Source organism: Haliotis rubra, unplaced genomic scaffold (genome assembly GCF_003918875.1).
Source record: "Haliotis rubra isolate DU_JTF1 unplaced genomic scaffold, ASM391887v1 Scf499, whole genome shotgun sequence".
NCBI lineage: Eukaryota > Metazoa > Mollusca > Gastropoda > Lepetellida > Haliotidae > Haliotis > Haliotis rubra.
The window spans coordinates 319,658-335,905 of NW_025767189.1; the positions used below are offsets into that span (position 1 = coordinate 319,658).

The 16,248-nt window shown below is 36.9% G+C and overlaps 2 protein-coding genes across 2 annotated transcripts in view; one reads left to right on the forward strand and one right to left on the reverse strand.

Annotated features, from left to right (window-relative positions):
* The window catches only part of LOC124291640 (lipoxygenase homology domain-containing protein 1-like), a 114,270-nt gene extending 103,341 nt beyond the window's left edge, over window positions 1-10,929 (reverse strand). The window contains 1 exon segment of the mRNA XM_046728690.1: window positions 10,806-10,929. The gene's annotated coding sequence lies outside the window, so the exon portion shown is untranslated.
* Window positions 10,930-10,938: 9 nt separating this feature from the next.
* On the forward strand, window positions 10,939-15,055 carry LOC124291632 (uncharacterized protein C8orf74 homolog). The gene is made up of 5 exons (XM_046728683.1): window positions 10,939-11,190; window positions 11,924-12,116; window positions 12,803-13,203; window positions 13,818-13,959; window positions 14,638-15,055. The coding sequence occupies exons 1-5, from the start codon at window positions 11,143-11,145 to the stop codon at window positions 14,766-14,768; spliced, it is 915 nt and encodes a 304-aa protein (XP_046584639.1). The 5' UTR covers window positions 10,939-11,142; the 3' UTR covers window positions 14,769-15,055.
* Window positions 15,056-16,248: the final 1,193 nt, after the last annotated feature.

Below are 16,248 nucleotides of genomic sequence, written 5' to 3' on the forward strand. Positions count from 1 at the left end.
TTACACTCGGAAATCGTGAGGATAGCGAGGCGTCCGGTTAACTGGATCAAACAAGCAAAACCTATTGCCAATGTACAATGTATATTGAAATTTTTTTCATGTACGTACATTAATAAGTCAGTAGTCAAAACATATAATCTTAACACATAAATGGATACCAATAAACTTTCTTTCAGCACGTTGATTCACGTTATACATTTTACATTGTACATCTTACTTGACTCGATATCACATATCACATGTAGCACATTATTTCCTTAAAAAGTCTGTGATCGATGTCTGCTTCCTTGGTTTTATTTCTTCAAGTCTCTTCACTAAGGTGCAAGTCCATCAATAAATTCACTGAAGCTTCGTCGCCATTACATTCATAGAAGGTCAACAGACCGTTGGCGTGACAACTGCATGTTGTTCATCGTCATCTGACTGGTCGTCTGTCGGTGGCTGCACTATGTTGATGATTTCTTCATCAGTTAGCTCATGGCCGGTTTCCACGCCAGTATCTTAATCAACGTACTGTTCAGCAGTTGGGACTTCGTAGCCGTCACTTCGTGGTAACTGCTGCATCAAATTCTGCAACTCAGCTTAATCTTAACAGGCACAAGAAGCAATCGTCTCCTGGCGTTCTTCGTTACCGCCAGGAGACGATTGTTTCTTTTGCCTATTTTGCCAACATGTGAAACTTGTTTTAAAATACCACTGATGTCAGCTACGAGATAAATCGTAGTGGCAAACTCGACTAGAATTGATACTACGAGTATACTCGTGAGAGGCAGTCAACATGTTAAAACTTCTCCGTGTGGGCCGGAAGCGCGGGGTCCGGCTATTACGAGTACAATTACTGAAGACAAGTTTCGTTTCACCTAAAAATCATCCAGAAGGCGGGGTTTCCGGATATACGGGGTCTGAGTAAACGGGGTTCAACTGTATTGCCGTACATATCGCAATACATGAATTATTACTGCAATTTACTGCAATACAGAAGTCACACACAAGGCTAATACACATCACTAGTACTAAAACATTTCCTTAATATAAACAAATACTTTGTAAGATTCATGAGAGACTAAGGGCCTGTAACATATATACATCACACATTTCATGGCGTAAACCTTACATTGAATACTGCTAAAAATACCTCAGTCAATATATATTCTCAGGTTCAACTGAAGCTATAGATCTCAACTCTTGATATGGTATGTAATGTGGTAGACTAAGCCAGCCATCTTTGATGTGTGCAAGTAATTCCACTTAGACAATCTACCAGTAATCTCCAAAAGTGAAGACGTTTAAAAATAGTCATTACTAAGTCTGTCTTGTAAGGCAAATATATGTTGGCTCAAATTACATGCATTAAAAATGTTCTTTTGGTTCATGTTTCTTATGAGAACAATTTTGTCAAAATGTCACAAATAATGATTACCAAAAGATATTTAGTAAAATACTAATTAGCTCAACAACATAGTTTATATTTACATCAGTCGGGTTATCAACCCTATCAGGGCGGTGAGGTAGCCTATTGGTTAAAGCCTTCGCTCGTCACACCAAAGACCTGGGTTCGATTCCCTACATGGGTACAATGTGTGAAGCCCATTTCTGGTGTCCCCTGCCGTGATATTGCTGGAGTATGGCTAAAAGTGGCGTAAAACCAAACTCACCCACTCACTCAACATCACTTCACTATGGACTTCATAGATCCATTTTAACCTCAATAAAGTTTCAATTTGAAATTAACAGACACTAGTCATTGATTACAGAGGGAGGGGGTTGGGGTGTTATCAGTGGGATTACGTCAAGGTCACCAAAATGTCTCCAGGGGAAGATCATAACAATTACAAACATATTTGGGTACATGTGGGAAAGAACATGAAAAAAATGTACAAGGAGAGATTTTTAAAAAATATGACAAAAATATTTATTTTCAGTTCCAACTCCTTCTCCACCCACTCCAAACGACTGGTTGTCTAACAAAGTACATGAAACATTATGCCATTTTTACACGTTAGTCTGCTAGAAAATACATGGATATATCTTGCCTCCATCACAAAAAGTTTAAAGGCAAATTCTCTACGATCTAACATTCTGTAAGCTCTTAACCTCTCATTCTGAGCTATAGGCAACTCACTGTCCTACTCCTAAACCCAACTCCTCTGAAGTCCAAACACCACTCAGTATAAGTGTATGTGTTGACTCCTTTACGCTGTAGGGTAACCTTGGAACAGTGCCAAGGTGTACTTGGAAGGATTCCAGGAATGCACCTCTAGTAAGTGTTGCACCTTTGTCTGGTATTCAATGAAGCCCACTGTCCCACCCTTACAAACAGGGAGGACATCAGGACAGGGTGTTGACAGAACGGCCCACAAATGATATTTGACTGTAACTATTCAAGAATTTGAACCCTGATCACGCTGATTGAAAATACTGAAAGCTTGAAACTTCAGGGAGAATTGGTTGATCATATCACCATATCTTCTGATAGGGTTCACCAATGTTTTATTATTGGCTAACACTTATCAGCTAACACTAAGATCGGTTGGTTGGTTGGTGTTTAACAGCACACTCAGCAATATTCCAGCTATATGGCGGCAGTCTGTGTAAATAATCGAGTCTGGTCCAGACAATCCAGTGATCAACTGCATGAGTATCGGTCCACACAACTGGGATGCGATGACATGTGTCAGCCAAGTCAGCGAGTCTGACCACCCGATCTCGTTAAAGTCCGTTTGGCTCAAAAGCGGACCGACGAATTGCAATCTAACTCGAAAACTAATAAACATATAATACTCAATGAAACGCTGATCATATTAAAAACATCAGACCAACTCTGTGAGTATTTTGCAGAATTTATGTCCTAAAAATAAAAAAGTTGTTTACGATTATTAATTATTTATACAGTTCACTATTTGTTACGAGGGAGGAGTGCAGAGAAAGGGACAGCCAGGTGTGTGAGAAAGGATGGATACGGGACATCTCAGGTAAATGAATCAATAGCGTTGTCGACACTTGTGCACATGCTCCGCATAAACCTGTCTGTTCCTCTCTTTGCACTCCTCCCTCGTAACACAGAGTGAACTGTGTCAAAATTTAATGAGAGTTTGTTAAACAACTTTTATATTTTCAGGACATAAATTCTGCAAAAAACACACAGAGTTGGTCTGATGTTTTTAATATGATCAGCGTTTCATTGAGTATTATATGTTCATCAGTTTTCGAGTTAGATTGGAATTCATCGGCCCGCTTTTGAGCCAAACAGACTATAGTGGCCTCTTACAACAATCATGGGTTACTGAAGACCAATTCTAACCCGGTCGTCATGGGGTACTAACACTATGAGACACCTGCAGTTCCCCTACAGTAGAGCATCTCTTCTCTAGGCCGTGTTGCTTGTGTCTGATAAGTATCATCAAAAACACTAATTCCTTGGCAGCATGAAATATCTGAAGAATCTGTGTAGTTACCATATACATTACTGCCAGAATTTGGAGATTGACAGCATGTGAAAGATGCAATCATATTGAAACATGTTAATGAAATTTATTGATTTTTTTCACACAAAGTGTTTTGTGAAATTTGCAACAGTTGAATAGTAGATCAGTTTTAACTCACTGATCTTCCTGTGAGAGAAAAACTCTGAGGAGCATCTTACAGATTCCTTCAGAATTTATAATGCTGACAATAGCAACACTGACATGACATTTAGGCTGACTGACTGAGTTTGGTTTTACGCCGCTTTTAGCAATATTCCAGCAATGTCACGGCGGGGGACACCAGAAATGGGCTTCACTCATTGTACCAATGTGAGGATTCGAACCCGGGTCTTAGGCGTGACGAGACAACGCTTTAACCACTAGGCTATCCCACCGCCCCCATGACATTTAGAAATAGTGATGAATGTCTCACCTATGAAATTTACATGCAGATCATTGATTACGTCTCCTGCTGCTGAATAATCATCACACTATGACAGTCAGTTTCTTTTAAGTTTTACCAAAACATGTCAAAATCAATGAAAACATATTCTGCTGAAGACTAATAAAAGAAGTCGGCACAAAATCAGTGGAACCTATTAGAGAAACATGAAAACTGACATTTGGGATATTTCTTTCCCCATCAATGACAAGTTTGGGGAAAGAAAAGAGTTTGTGATTTTTATGACTATGACCATGATGACTATGAGGCTCAAACTGAATCACATTCATTCAAAATTCCAGATTTCAAGGTCATTTCCAATTCAAGCAAAAAACATAATTTTTCCCAGGCTTTGTCATAATGTCAAATAATTGATATTAAATTAAAATCACCACACTTGCCGTTCATCTATCACCCTTCTCCCATCCTCATATGTGTTTTATTAACACAACAAACAGAGAATTACTTGTTGTCAGTACTTTCTAATTAACATTGTAAGACAATGATGCATTCATAAGTTAACCGAATTTAACCAAATTAAAGTCTTTTCATACATTCTTCCTATATCAGACTTTAAGTGACCTGAGCCCTTCTCTCCAAACAGTGTCATACAATATGGCCAGTATAAGGAATAAAATAATAATGAATTCCGATACTATCACTGAAATAAGCCAAGAATATGTTGTTAATAACTTAATCATGTTAATCTCAAATTATTAATATGACCCAGGTGCACAATGAAACCCAGTTGTTCAACAACTCTATTCTCTTATCAGTGATAAAGCTTGTCCAGACAGCTAGGAGATATTGGTAGTAGTTCTCTTCGTGTTCAACATCCAAAAGGTTTTAGTCATTTTATCTGACTCAGTGTTTCATGCATGGACTGGGCACTCAGACACTGTGAGTTGGTTGATTGTATACAGTCATGGGATATAAGTATTCTTCAGTCGGCAAAATTCTCATAGACTTGCATGTTATTTTAGTGTAGCTGTTATAATTTTTCATTAATTCAGTTTTCGTTATTTGGTTGTCAAATTTTGTAGGTTGTCACCTTGGTCACAGATACATAATTTCCATGTAATGATCCTTCAACTATTTTCCGCATTGTAGTTACATGAGCAACATATATATTGACCCCATGATTCTGTAATGTTTCCCCATTGATCCTTCCATGTTAAAATTGTCTTAAAAGCCTTCACCGAGTATTCACCAGACAGCCCGCTTCCAAGTTGCGCTGAACCATGACACACATCAATCAAAGTGTGGAACTCTCGATTTAAGCCATTCTTGAAATACTTGAATGGAAAATATAGGTATCAGAATCTGAAATTATGTCTTTGCAGCTGAGATGATTCATGACACATGTGCAAAATATGAACAAGGTCAAACGACAAATAAATTCAAGATACGTTTTCTAGCTGCACCAAATTAACATGTAAGTATATGGAAATTATGCACAGTGACAAATACTTATGTCCAATGACTATATATCATACACCGGTGGAATGTTACAATGCTCATGATATCAATCACTGGTTTGTCTGGCTCAGATTTGATTATATATCAATTGTTGTCATATAGCCGGATTATTGCTGAGATTGGAGAACAGCATAATAAACAGTCAGAGAGTGTACTTTAGTCCACTTTAGCAATATGCCAGGAATATGCCAGGGGTCCCTAGGAATTGTGTCTAGGTTGAGAATTATACATGCAACTTAAGTATCGGCATGAATGCTAAAACAAGTGTTTAAAACTCCCAAAATTCCATGCCAGACAGCCGGACTGGTAACTTTTAAAAATTTGTGGTGGAACAAACTTCCAGCCTACTTACGTGACAACACCAACATCACAAGTGTCAGATCTGAACTGAAAACCTTCATGTTCAAGAGAGCATACGACTAAGTGCCTCTCAGCAGTTTTCTGGATTAAGGTGCTATAGAAATGCCTAACGTATTATCAACATATTATTATTATAATAAAAAGTAACCCCCCAAAAATCAGGTTTCTCAATACTTTACTGCATGTATTGCAACGTTAAGGCTAAACTACACGGCCTGGTTTAGAAATTAGAAATATGTTGCATTTTCTTTCTCATAGTCTGAGTCAGCATGGTCATTGTCATTTCTTCACCCGCAGGAACCTGGACATCATCATCTACAGCTAGATGTTGTTGAAACACAGTAACATCTGTCAGAGTTTTAACCTCAAACTGACGATCTGAGAACCTGTCTGATGTTATGAAATATTTACTGTTGGGGGTAAAAATATCTACCAGACCACCGGGCAGGCTACTTTTGAAATTTGACCGTCTGAGATGAAAACAGACCGTTCCAGACGGTCGGGTTGGCGGGAATTTTAAACTCTGCTAGAACCATCCAAGGTTACCCCATCTACCCACCAAAATAATTCCAGTTGCAAAACCGATCACGAAATCATAAAAACAGGGATAATCTGTAAAATTATACCTGTTCTTTAGAAACACTGTACATGTTCAAATGCTAAACATGGACTCCAGTATTATAACATCTGGTCTTACCTATGGATTCTTTACAAATGTCATTTTTGTACCTGTATGACCGGAATCCATTATATTTACACTCTGTGGTTAGAAATAAACTCTAATTTTCAAGAGCACCAGTGGTAATCCACAAATAATTGTCATTCCTGACAACTGGTGGTAACCATTAAATGGAGACATTGAGATAAAACACAGACCCCTTTCATTTGCATAACTACAGCTCGATACCATTGAAGCCACACTGACCTCCAATGCTGGGACTATTTCTAACACTGCTAGTAAATTATCAATGCCACAAACGATACACTTGTGTGAAAACACCCTGAAATATATGATAAAAACACCCATTTACCTAGGCCTAAAAAAAACAACGTTGTGGTTCCGATTACCCAACCGACCCTTGAATTCTGGTGCCAACCCTATTTTTTACCGCATTTCTCATGTCTGTGTGTGTACGTGTTGCTATATATAAAGATACAAACTATCTTTAGTGAGAAGTTACAGTTGTAAGTTGTAATGACCTGTTATCCGTTGTGATTGTACTGTAATATCTCCCCAAGGATAAAGTCTGAATCAGTAAATGCGTAGGAGGTATATACTTAACCTGACATTTATACCTAGGCAGAAAGGTTAAATGAAAGAAATTATTCATGCAAATATGAACCAAATTAAAGTCAATCTTTTGACACTGACAATATCAGTGACTTTCATGTTATATTTTAGCACTGTATATTAGGGCTGCGTAATACAACCGGTTTACCGGTATTAACCGGTTGAGACATAAAAACGCTATGTATTGCGATACACTGATCGAAAACCGGTATTTTGACATGCATTCGGAAAACTTCGTAACACTCGGAAATCTTGATGATTGTGGCAACTGTGGTAATGGTGGTGGGAATGATAGTGGTGAAAATTACATTTAACTGAGAAAAGCAAGATTTATGGATGTCAACTTCTATATTGTGAACGAAGTTGGCATACATAAATCTTGCTTGTCTTATGCCTTCCACTTCTACATCCCCTTCAAAGATTTTACATTTTACTGGTTTGTTAAGTTCGGTTTGAAGTTGTGTTCTTAATTTTTGTTCAAGTGTTTCGCAATGTTTTGGATCAGAATGTTTTAAATATTTACTCATTAATGACCAATGATCCCTGAGTGATATGTCCTGACCAGGTCAAGTTGCTGTCTAAAATCTCAGGGCTTTTTTTGAGAGTGGAAAAAGTAGTTCAAACTAGTAACCTCTGAGTTGATGTTAAATTATTCTTTTCCTTGTTTCCTATTCTTATTTTGTCATGATTGAAAGTTTTTAAGAAAGCTTAATCAAGCATTGTGACTTTGTTGTGTTTTTGCTTTATAAATAAAGCGTGAACTAGATTATAAGTAGTTTATTGTTAAAAAAAACTTCTTGCAATATATTGCAATACATATCGCAATATATGCTTTCGCATAACAATATATCGCAATATGAAACGTCTCTGCAATACCTACCCTTACTGTATATATCATGGTATGTATTTCTGTTTCAGAACAAACAAGTCAGGAGATTGTTTTTAATGAAACAATTGTGCACAGTTTATAAAGGACAGAGCTTGTTCTCTTTGAACATGGTGAAATCCACACTACATGGAACTACTGTTATTACAAAAAATGCTGTAAATAATAACTGAGCTGCTACAACATGACAAGCGTAACCTAAATCTTCCACCTGAAGTCAATCGCCTAGTCTCCATAACACACTCATCTCTCAGTCATTAAATATTCACAATAAAAATTCCATGAGAAGCTCTTTTAATTTTCACAGTCATCAATGCCAAAACGCCCTCACTCGAACATGCAAACAGTTTTGGTAAACTCCCAGTATACAGACTCATAAGGACAGCTATTTGAATTTTCTTAATTATCATATAATAAAAATTTGCATGAGGCTTTACCTTAGAATAGACTTATCTGCATGAATTCCTTGATGTTCTTAATTCCACCATACTTAATGATCATCCCCCTCCTGACCTTATGTAAAATACAAACATCAATTCTATCCTCTATTAATTATTTCAATTGATTTAAGATACATTTGTTACTTAGGTTAAGAACATTTAAAACTACTACATATCCTACATGGCTAAAAACTGCCTATCTGGAAAAATCAGACTGCCTGACCAGGAGCTCCAATACTTGACAGTTACACACTCTTAATTTACACAAAAATGGTGAAAAACTTGATTAAGCTCTATTGGTGCAAACATTTTCTAAAATGTCCATGTTGATTTATGAAATTTCATGTTGTAATTTTCTTAGAGAAACCTCTTTGTTCTTGATGGATACAATCTAAATTGCTGACACTGTATCATAGCAACAGAGGTGTTACAACTGCCTCTTGGACTGACAAGGATGTACCGTATTTCCTCTAATAAGCTTATTTTTTCAACGGACCTCCAGACCCGCCGCTTATTAGAGGCCCGGCGCTTTATTAAAAGCGGGGATGAGTACAAAGTCTTCATTCTGTCCATCATTTAAGGGACCATTCCTTAATATATGTATTTTCAGACCAAGGGAGAATACATTTGCGAAAAATGCAAAGGTCTATACCCGGCGGGTTATTAGAGGTAATGTGGTAATGTAAATTAATGGCAATTAAGAGAACTTTCCAAACTTAGCTTTAATGTGCACTTACATGTCAAGGCAAGGGCAATTTAACCTTTACAATGACACATTCAGTAGTCACGCTGACACGAATGTGCAAATAAAGCAAATAAATAGACCTAATCTCAAAGGAAAGTAATCTAACTGACATTAAAGGAAGGCAATATATGTCAACTGGATTTTCAGAACTGGCATTAATTTCAGTGGATTGAATTTCTACTTGTTTTTCGGTCCTCAGAATCAATTCAGCACATGATTATTTTACTATAAGGCGTAGTGCAGTACTGAAGATACCTTATTGAATTCTACTACTGAAACAAGCCTTTAAGCTCAAGGGGCTTAATGAAAGCCCTGCTGGAATACTGCATCTATCACATGTTCAATTAGGACACAAGCAAAAAGAACTGATTTACCTTACTTATAATTTACACATTTCATGTAACTCTTATAATAATGTCTTGTGAATGCATGTATAGAGTGATTGCAGTTGGGAGATATTATATGTCTTCCATTGTGACATAGGCAAATTGTTGAAAGACTTTTCATCAACCCCCTTTCTTCATGCAGTCATGTTATGTTCTATTCCCTTATCAAATCAAATAATGATATCAGAGAAATTACCAAAACATTGTGTCTGATCCTTGTTTGTTTTATAACTATTATTCAATTATTTATGAAGAAATGTCTCCTGTACTCGGAGAAGATAGGTGCTCAATTATTTGTCATATTTGTCTTTACTAAACTGTGAAACATGCTGAGATCCTTGGACAGCACATTTGGAGAAATTAGGGCCAGAATAATGTCGCAGTAGTAGTGTTGGCAATTGGTTGGAATCTCACAATTGATGATTGCTTCATTACCAACGAACAATCATTGAAAAAAATCGGTTAGTGTCATTTTTCTGATTTTCCTATTCAGGTTGTTATTGTAAATATGTACAACATGATGCAACTTGCTAATATATCATGAACATAAACTTCCCGGAGTCTTAGAGAAACATTCAGTCATGATATATATTTCAGTTAGTGAAGTGAGTTTTCAAAGAATTAAACAGGTTTTCAGTCCCTGACAACTTCGAAGATATGTTACATAGTCAAGTGTTTCAAAGACTAAAACAGTAGTTCCAAAATCGTTTGTGTTCGATTATGAGAAAATGTGATCGATTGCTTGGTCGTTTAATTAATTAAATAATGATTATTAATTATTTCAATTAATCGGAACACCACTAATTAAACAGTAGTGACTAATTACACCTACTACATAAGGTACAAAATCGTATTGAGAATAAAGTAACTGATAGACATACAATTTTATGCGCAAACCATCACATAATAAGTCTAGAACTCTAGGATCTGAAGTACCTCTTATTTTTCACAATATAAAACACAAATAAGTATTAATATCATAATTCATACTGGTGTCATTTGTTAATCTCACGTCAATCTGACTGTTTTATGTAAAGGAAATTAAACTAATCATTTCTAATAATATTCCAAAAAAGTAAATTGTTTCATTAAATCAAAACAGCAAAAAAGACACGATCCTCCAATTTCTTGAAAACATTGCCATATATGATGCCATCATCGCGGCATGCACTGACTGGCTATAACAGCTTCAAGCTCAGCTTCTGTTTGACAGTTCTCACTCATGTTCAAACGGTATTTGTAATAAGTACCGACTGTGTCACAGATACTGGTTTACGAATTCAAACGCAGTGACTGATAAATCAATACTTACCTTGCATGATAACCACATTACAATGCTTGGTAATCCAAATCCACCGTTCTAAAACAACACAGCAATCCGCATAGGAGAGCCGGTATTCAGTACACTTAACGAAGGACTGGCGGGGAGGCGCGCGAGCTGGTTTCCAATCACGTGATGTAAACGAAGCGCTTGGTGCGAGCACATTTATACCCCTACTCGCTTATGAGGGAATCATAATGTAAGGAGTGGACGAACTTACGTTGATTTAATCAAGAGAGAGTGGTTCGTCTGTTCGTAAGAGAAAAAGACGAAACTATTTATCATCACGAAGTAACGAGATTGAACAGGCTTGTTTACTAGCAACAAGATGGCGGACATCAAAGAAGAGGAAGTCAAGAAAATCGCTTCAATAGAAGTATATAAAATTACTCGTATACCTCTTTATGTTTTGTTTTCAGAATGCACCGTATGATTTACATAATATCTCTAATATTCTGTTTATATCATTATTTGTTTACGCACATGTGTCGGTGTCATTCTTGTCAAATAATTTGCGTGAGTGAGATCTAACAAGTAACAACAAATAAACTGAATTATCTAGGTTTTGACCCTTGTTTTACCATTGATAATGTTGGATGTAAAAGCAGGAAACTTCCGAATGCATGATACTTTGTGTCAGTGTATATATCTTCTCGTGAATGCAAAAAACTTGCACATGTTCATAAACCGCTCATCATATGTGATGTGAGGTCATGCCTTCAAGGGGCGGTGGGGTAGCCTAATGGTTAAAGCGTTGGCTCGTCACGCCGAAGATCCGGGTTCGAATCCCCACACGGGCACAATGTGTGAAGCCCATTTCTGGTGTCCCCCGCCGTGTTGTTGCTGGAATATTGCTAAAAGCGGCGTAAAACCAAACTCAGTCAGTCAGTCATGCCTTCAATGTTTACACCCCTTCACAGTTCTTGGCTGGTTGGATACAACAGCACTCAGTTTATGTCAAGCTACTGCATTTGTCCCAAATGCATCGGCACTATCAAGCATCTTGCAGTGGAGCAATAATTAATGAGTACATTCACTGTGTTTTTTATCCGTAGTAGGCTTTTAAATGTTTTATACAAACAAATGTTAACTACCTTTTTTAATTTCAGAAATCCTCTGGACGTCAGGAACTTGCCGAGATCTTAAAGTTGAAGGAATACAATGAAGAAAATGACTTAAAGGCAGCCATATACATAGACTACCTGTATGACAATGTAATGTTTGCTGCTGAAAAGGGGTTTTCATGGCATCAAGTAACTGTCATCCTGCAGTTTGCACTGGATTTCCTGCAGCAGTGCCAGGGTAAAGCAACCAGCTTGTATTTCAAGTAAAATATATTCAATAGAACAGAATGGCACATGCCACGAAAGCTAAATAAGGATATGAGCATATTCAGCACCAAGTTTTCACTGAAACAAGTTGTTCAACATTAAATGAGATAGTCCTGGCCTAATTATCTTGGTTTCAGTATACTACAGTTATAACAAACTCAAGAGAAGACTTCTTTTAGTTTGTTATGTCTATTTTGACTAAAATGTTTTAAAAAAGCAATTGGGACCTTATGAAAACATTGTTATGTCTGTCAGTTTGTTATAAGTGTGTTCATAGTTTAATGTGTACATGCAAACATGATTTAGTACTGAAAAGAAATTAAAGATTCTTTAATATGACAATAGTTAATCAGCCATGACATAACAGGGTACTATTGTTTTTAGTTCAAGCACATTGAAATACACTGAGTAAAGTGCCAGGATATTTGCTTCACCTCATATCATAAAGGAAGCGAATATTATGTCATACAGGAAAGGCACAATATCAAATTTCTGAAATCTGACTCCAGTAAAATATTTTCTTTGTACTAAGGTCAGCTATCGAATAATAACTACACAAAAATGAATGAAAATGATGCCAGTGGACTTGGGTGTTACTGTTTTATACTTATCACAGATTGATTCACTGTATAACCTGAATATCGTAATCATTTTCAGGGAAGCCCTTGTCTGATGCAATACGCTGTTACAGGAATTTATCTGGGAATCTAGCACAAGTCCTTGGTGAGCGTAATTATAAACAGTACACAGACTATGTTTTCTCCACATTTATGACACATTACCAGCTGTTTACTTACGTGTTCACACAAGAGAGACAGACCAATGTGCCATATGTGTCACTTGATGTCAACGTCCCAATACCATCTGAGGAAATGACAACCAGTAAACCCAACCACATCTGGCAGTATGAGAAGAAAATTGAGGGTCTTGAGGATCTTGAGATGACCAAGATTTCCGAGAGGATTCAAGTGAAGGAGAAACTCACGTTGGAGGATGAAGGTCAACAACTTGCTGTTCAGGAGAAGATCTTTTCTGCAGAACTTCCCCTCACAAAAGAGGTAATTCTTTAAAAACACATTACTGATTTGTTCAATTAGTTTGAAGCTCTTTCATTACCGTCAAACACACATCAGAAAAAGGATATCATAAATAAATTCCCTTATTGACACAAACAAGAGACACATTCTCAGTGACTTGACCAAATATTTCTTTAAATACAATCCACAGCTTCAAGAGAACTCCAGCTAGTGTGAATCTGAAAACTAAATTAATTTACAGTTCTCATTTAACAAAGAGCCAAATAAAAAAGATTATATTATTTTTTGTGAAAATTATGGGGTTTTATTTTATCATCCAAAAGACCCAAAACTTATTTATCAAACAGTTTCAGAAACTCCATTCTATTTTTGATTTATTTTTTACCATTGAATAAGTGTTTTGAGAAAATATATCCTTAAAAGGACTAACAGAATGCTCAATCTGTGCTAGGTGTATGCGATATAGTACGGAATTCAAATCCAGGTGGGTAATGAAATCATTTTTAACTAGGTTTCTGTGACTTGTGCGGTGCAGGTAGGTTGAGATAGGTGTTTGGTGTGTAGATTCTTTGCCAAAAGGAAATTACATGATTTACCAGGTGTTTGTCACATGTGATCATTCTGTGTTCTTGCAGAGTCTTGGCGAGATGATCCGTGACGTGATGCAGGCGTACACAACATCAACAGCAACAAGTCTGAAAACAACTGTACAGGAACTTGGGGAGGATCTGAACTTGATGCTGGAGAAGACAAGCTTGCCCCGACCACAGGCACTAGGTAGGTGAAATTCTGCAGAAATTCTGCACAAGTGAAAAACTGTTACATTGTACCTTGTGGCAGGCCATTCCACACAAAACAGAAATTCCTATATGTATACATATGCAGCATTATGGTAGGGGAAACATTGAAAGATGCCCATGTTTGTTTCCTTTGCATCACAATATGCCATGCAGTTTTACTTGTTGAACTTACAAGCCGGCTGATTTGAGGGGTGAATGTCCAGACTGTCTACCTTGGTTGTACCCATCCCTATTAGGCAGACAGACAGACAGACATGTTTATTAAAGTCTCACTCGTAGTACATATAAAACATATATAACTTCATATATATATACATTATAAATAAAATATGCTACGACCAGTCGCTCAGCGAGTTATGAGAGACATCTTAAGCATTATTAAAATAAAATATTCATAAAAAATATATTTACAAAATACAGCTATATAAAATGGTTTCATGGGTTTTTCTCCCATAATTGATGTGCTGATGCAGCTGCAACACTGTACATAGCATTACTAAATTGACACACTTGCTCGCCTAGCCACTCACTCACTCACTTAGAATTAAATGTCAAACAGTGAACCATCATTTCTTGGAAATCATGGAAATATGTTCTTAATGCCGTTTATGGATTTGTTAACGAGCTGCCACTAATTATGTGATTGTTTCCCCAGGCCCCCCACCACGCTACAAGCTCCGCACCCCAATCACATCAACAGCTGCTGGCAAAAGTCGACAGAACAAATCGCATGACTCAGATCGGTCAAGCCGCAAATCACCAAAGTCAGCCAAATCTAAAACATGAAGCTGCCATGACTGTGCTCCCTGTATTGTACAGACAGGATGAGTGTACCCATGGCTCCTCTCCAACTGTGATATTTGTTAATGAGACGTTTGACTGATGACTTTTCTCTACTGTAGCACGTGGTGTGATTGCCTGACGATGAAAAGCAGCATCTCAGCAGGGCAATACAGGTTGTAATGAATTTGTTGTGTAATTGACACTACACACAGCATGTTGAGTGGGATTGCTCTTTCAGAGATTATATGTACATAGTGTGTCTTTTATGTAATTAAAAAACATCATTGTCACACATTTGTATATTGTTTCTTGTTTGGTTTTTTCATATTTGATGATGAGCCTTTCACAATTTTCGCACTATATAATTTTGGACTAATTTTTCACCCAGCCAGTATTTTGTGTTTGATCAAATGTTTCCTAAAGAGAGACATCATGCCAGCTTTGAAACAGGAAATATGGATGTTTTTTTTCTTTGCCAATTCAAAATTTGCTTATTACAGACTACAGTCTCAACTTGTTTGACTTTTATTCAGTGCTGATTGGCATTTTGTGATTAGGCAGTGTAAATATCACCACAACTACAAGGGGGCTGACATTGGGATTACAATTGCAGTAGTTTCTCTTTTTATTCTTTGAGAAATGTTAATAATTAAATCGAACATTGCAGTGTTATTTAAAATATTAGTGTTAAATATTATTGTCGATGTTTCGACACTGGAATATCAATTAAAATGATTATTCAATGGAAAAACTGCCTTCTGCGAACAGTTCGTTGGTATTTACTGAGGCAGGGTGGAAGATATTTTATGACCACTTCAGTCACTAATAGGCGTATTTTGGAGGCTAGAAATCCGCAGTGGCAATCTGTCATGGACGTTTTCCGCACATATTTCTACGCATTCTCATGCGCGCAAACAGCCATGGCTTAGTGACGTCACAAACCTGTCATGTACGTCCTGGATTATTGGACGAGAGAAATATATATTGCTCACGTTACTTTCAGACATAAAATACTTTGGAGGTAGAATTTGGTTTAGAAGCTGACGTAAAATCAAATGTAGTGAGACCATAATTACATATTGCATTAGTGTTTACATGTAAAAGCAACACAGAAGAAGAGATTGGGGTGCCAAGGTTTCAGAGATGGTATTTCGCACTCATGAATAGAGACATGTTTCATAAATTATGCACATTTTTGTAATCAAAATTGCGAATTATTAAGATTTAATGCAGATGTAACATGTGAAATTTAGGAATTTGAATATTTCTGATTATTTCAAATATGTCTAGTTATTTCATCAATAATTAAAAAAACCCAACAACATTTAGATCATTATCTGAAATGAAAGATCGTCGATAAAAGGTCATATGAAATCGGGGACAGAAGCGGCCCAGTCGCTGTTCATTGGTCAGGGATACAAGTCCTTTGGGCAAGCCGAAAAATCTATGATCATAGATTCGAAACCCGGTTCGCTACGATTTT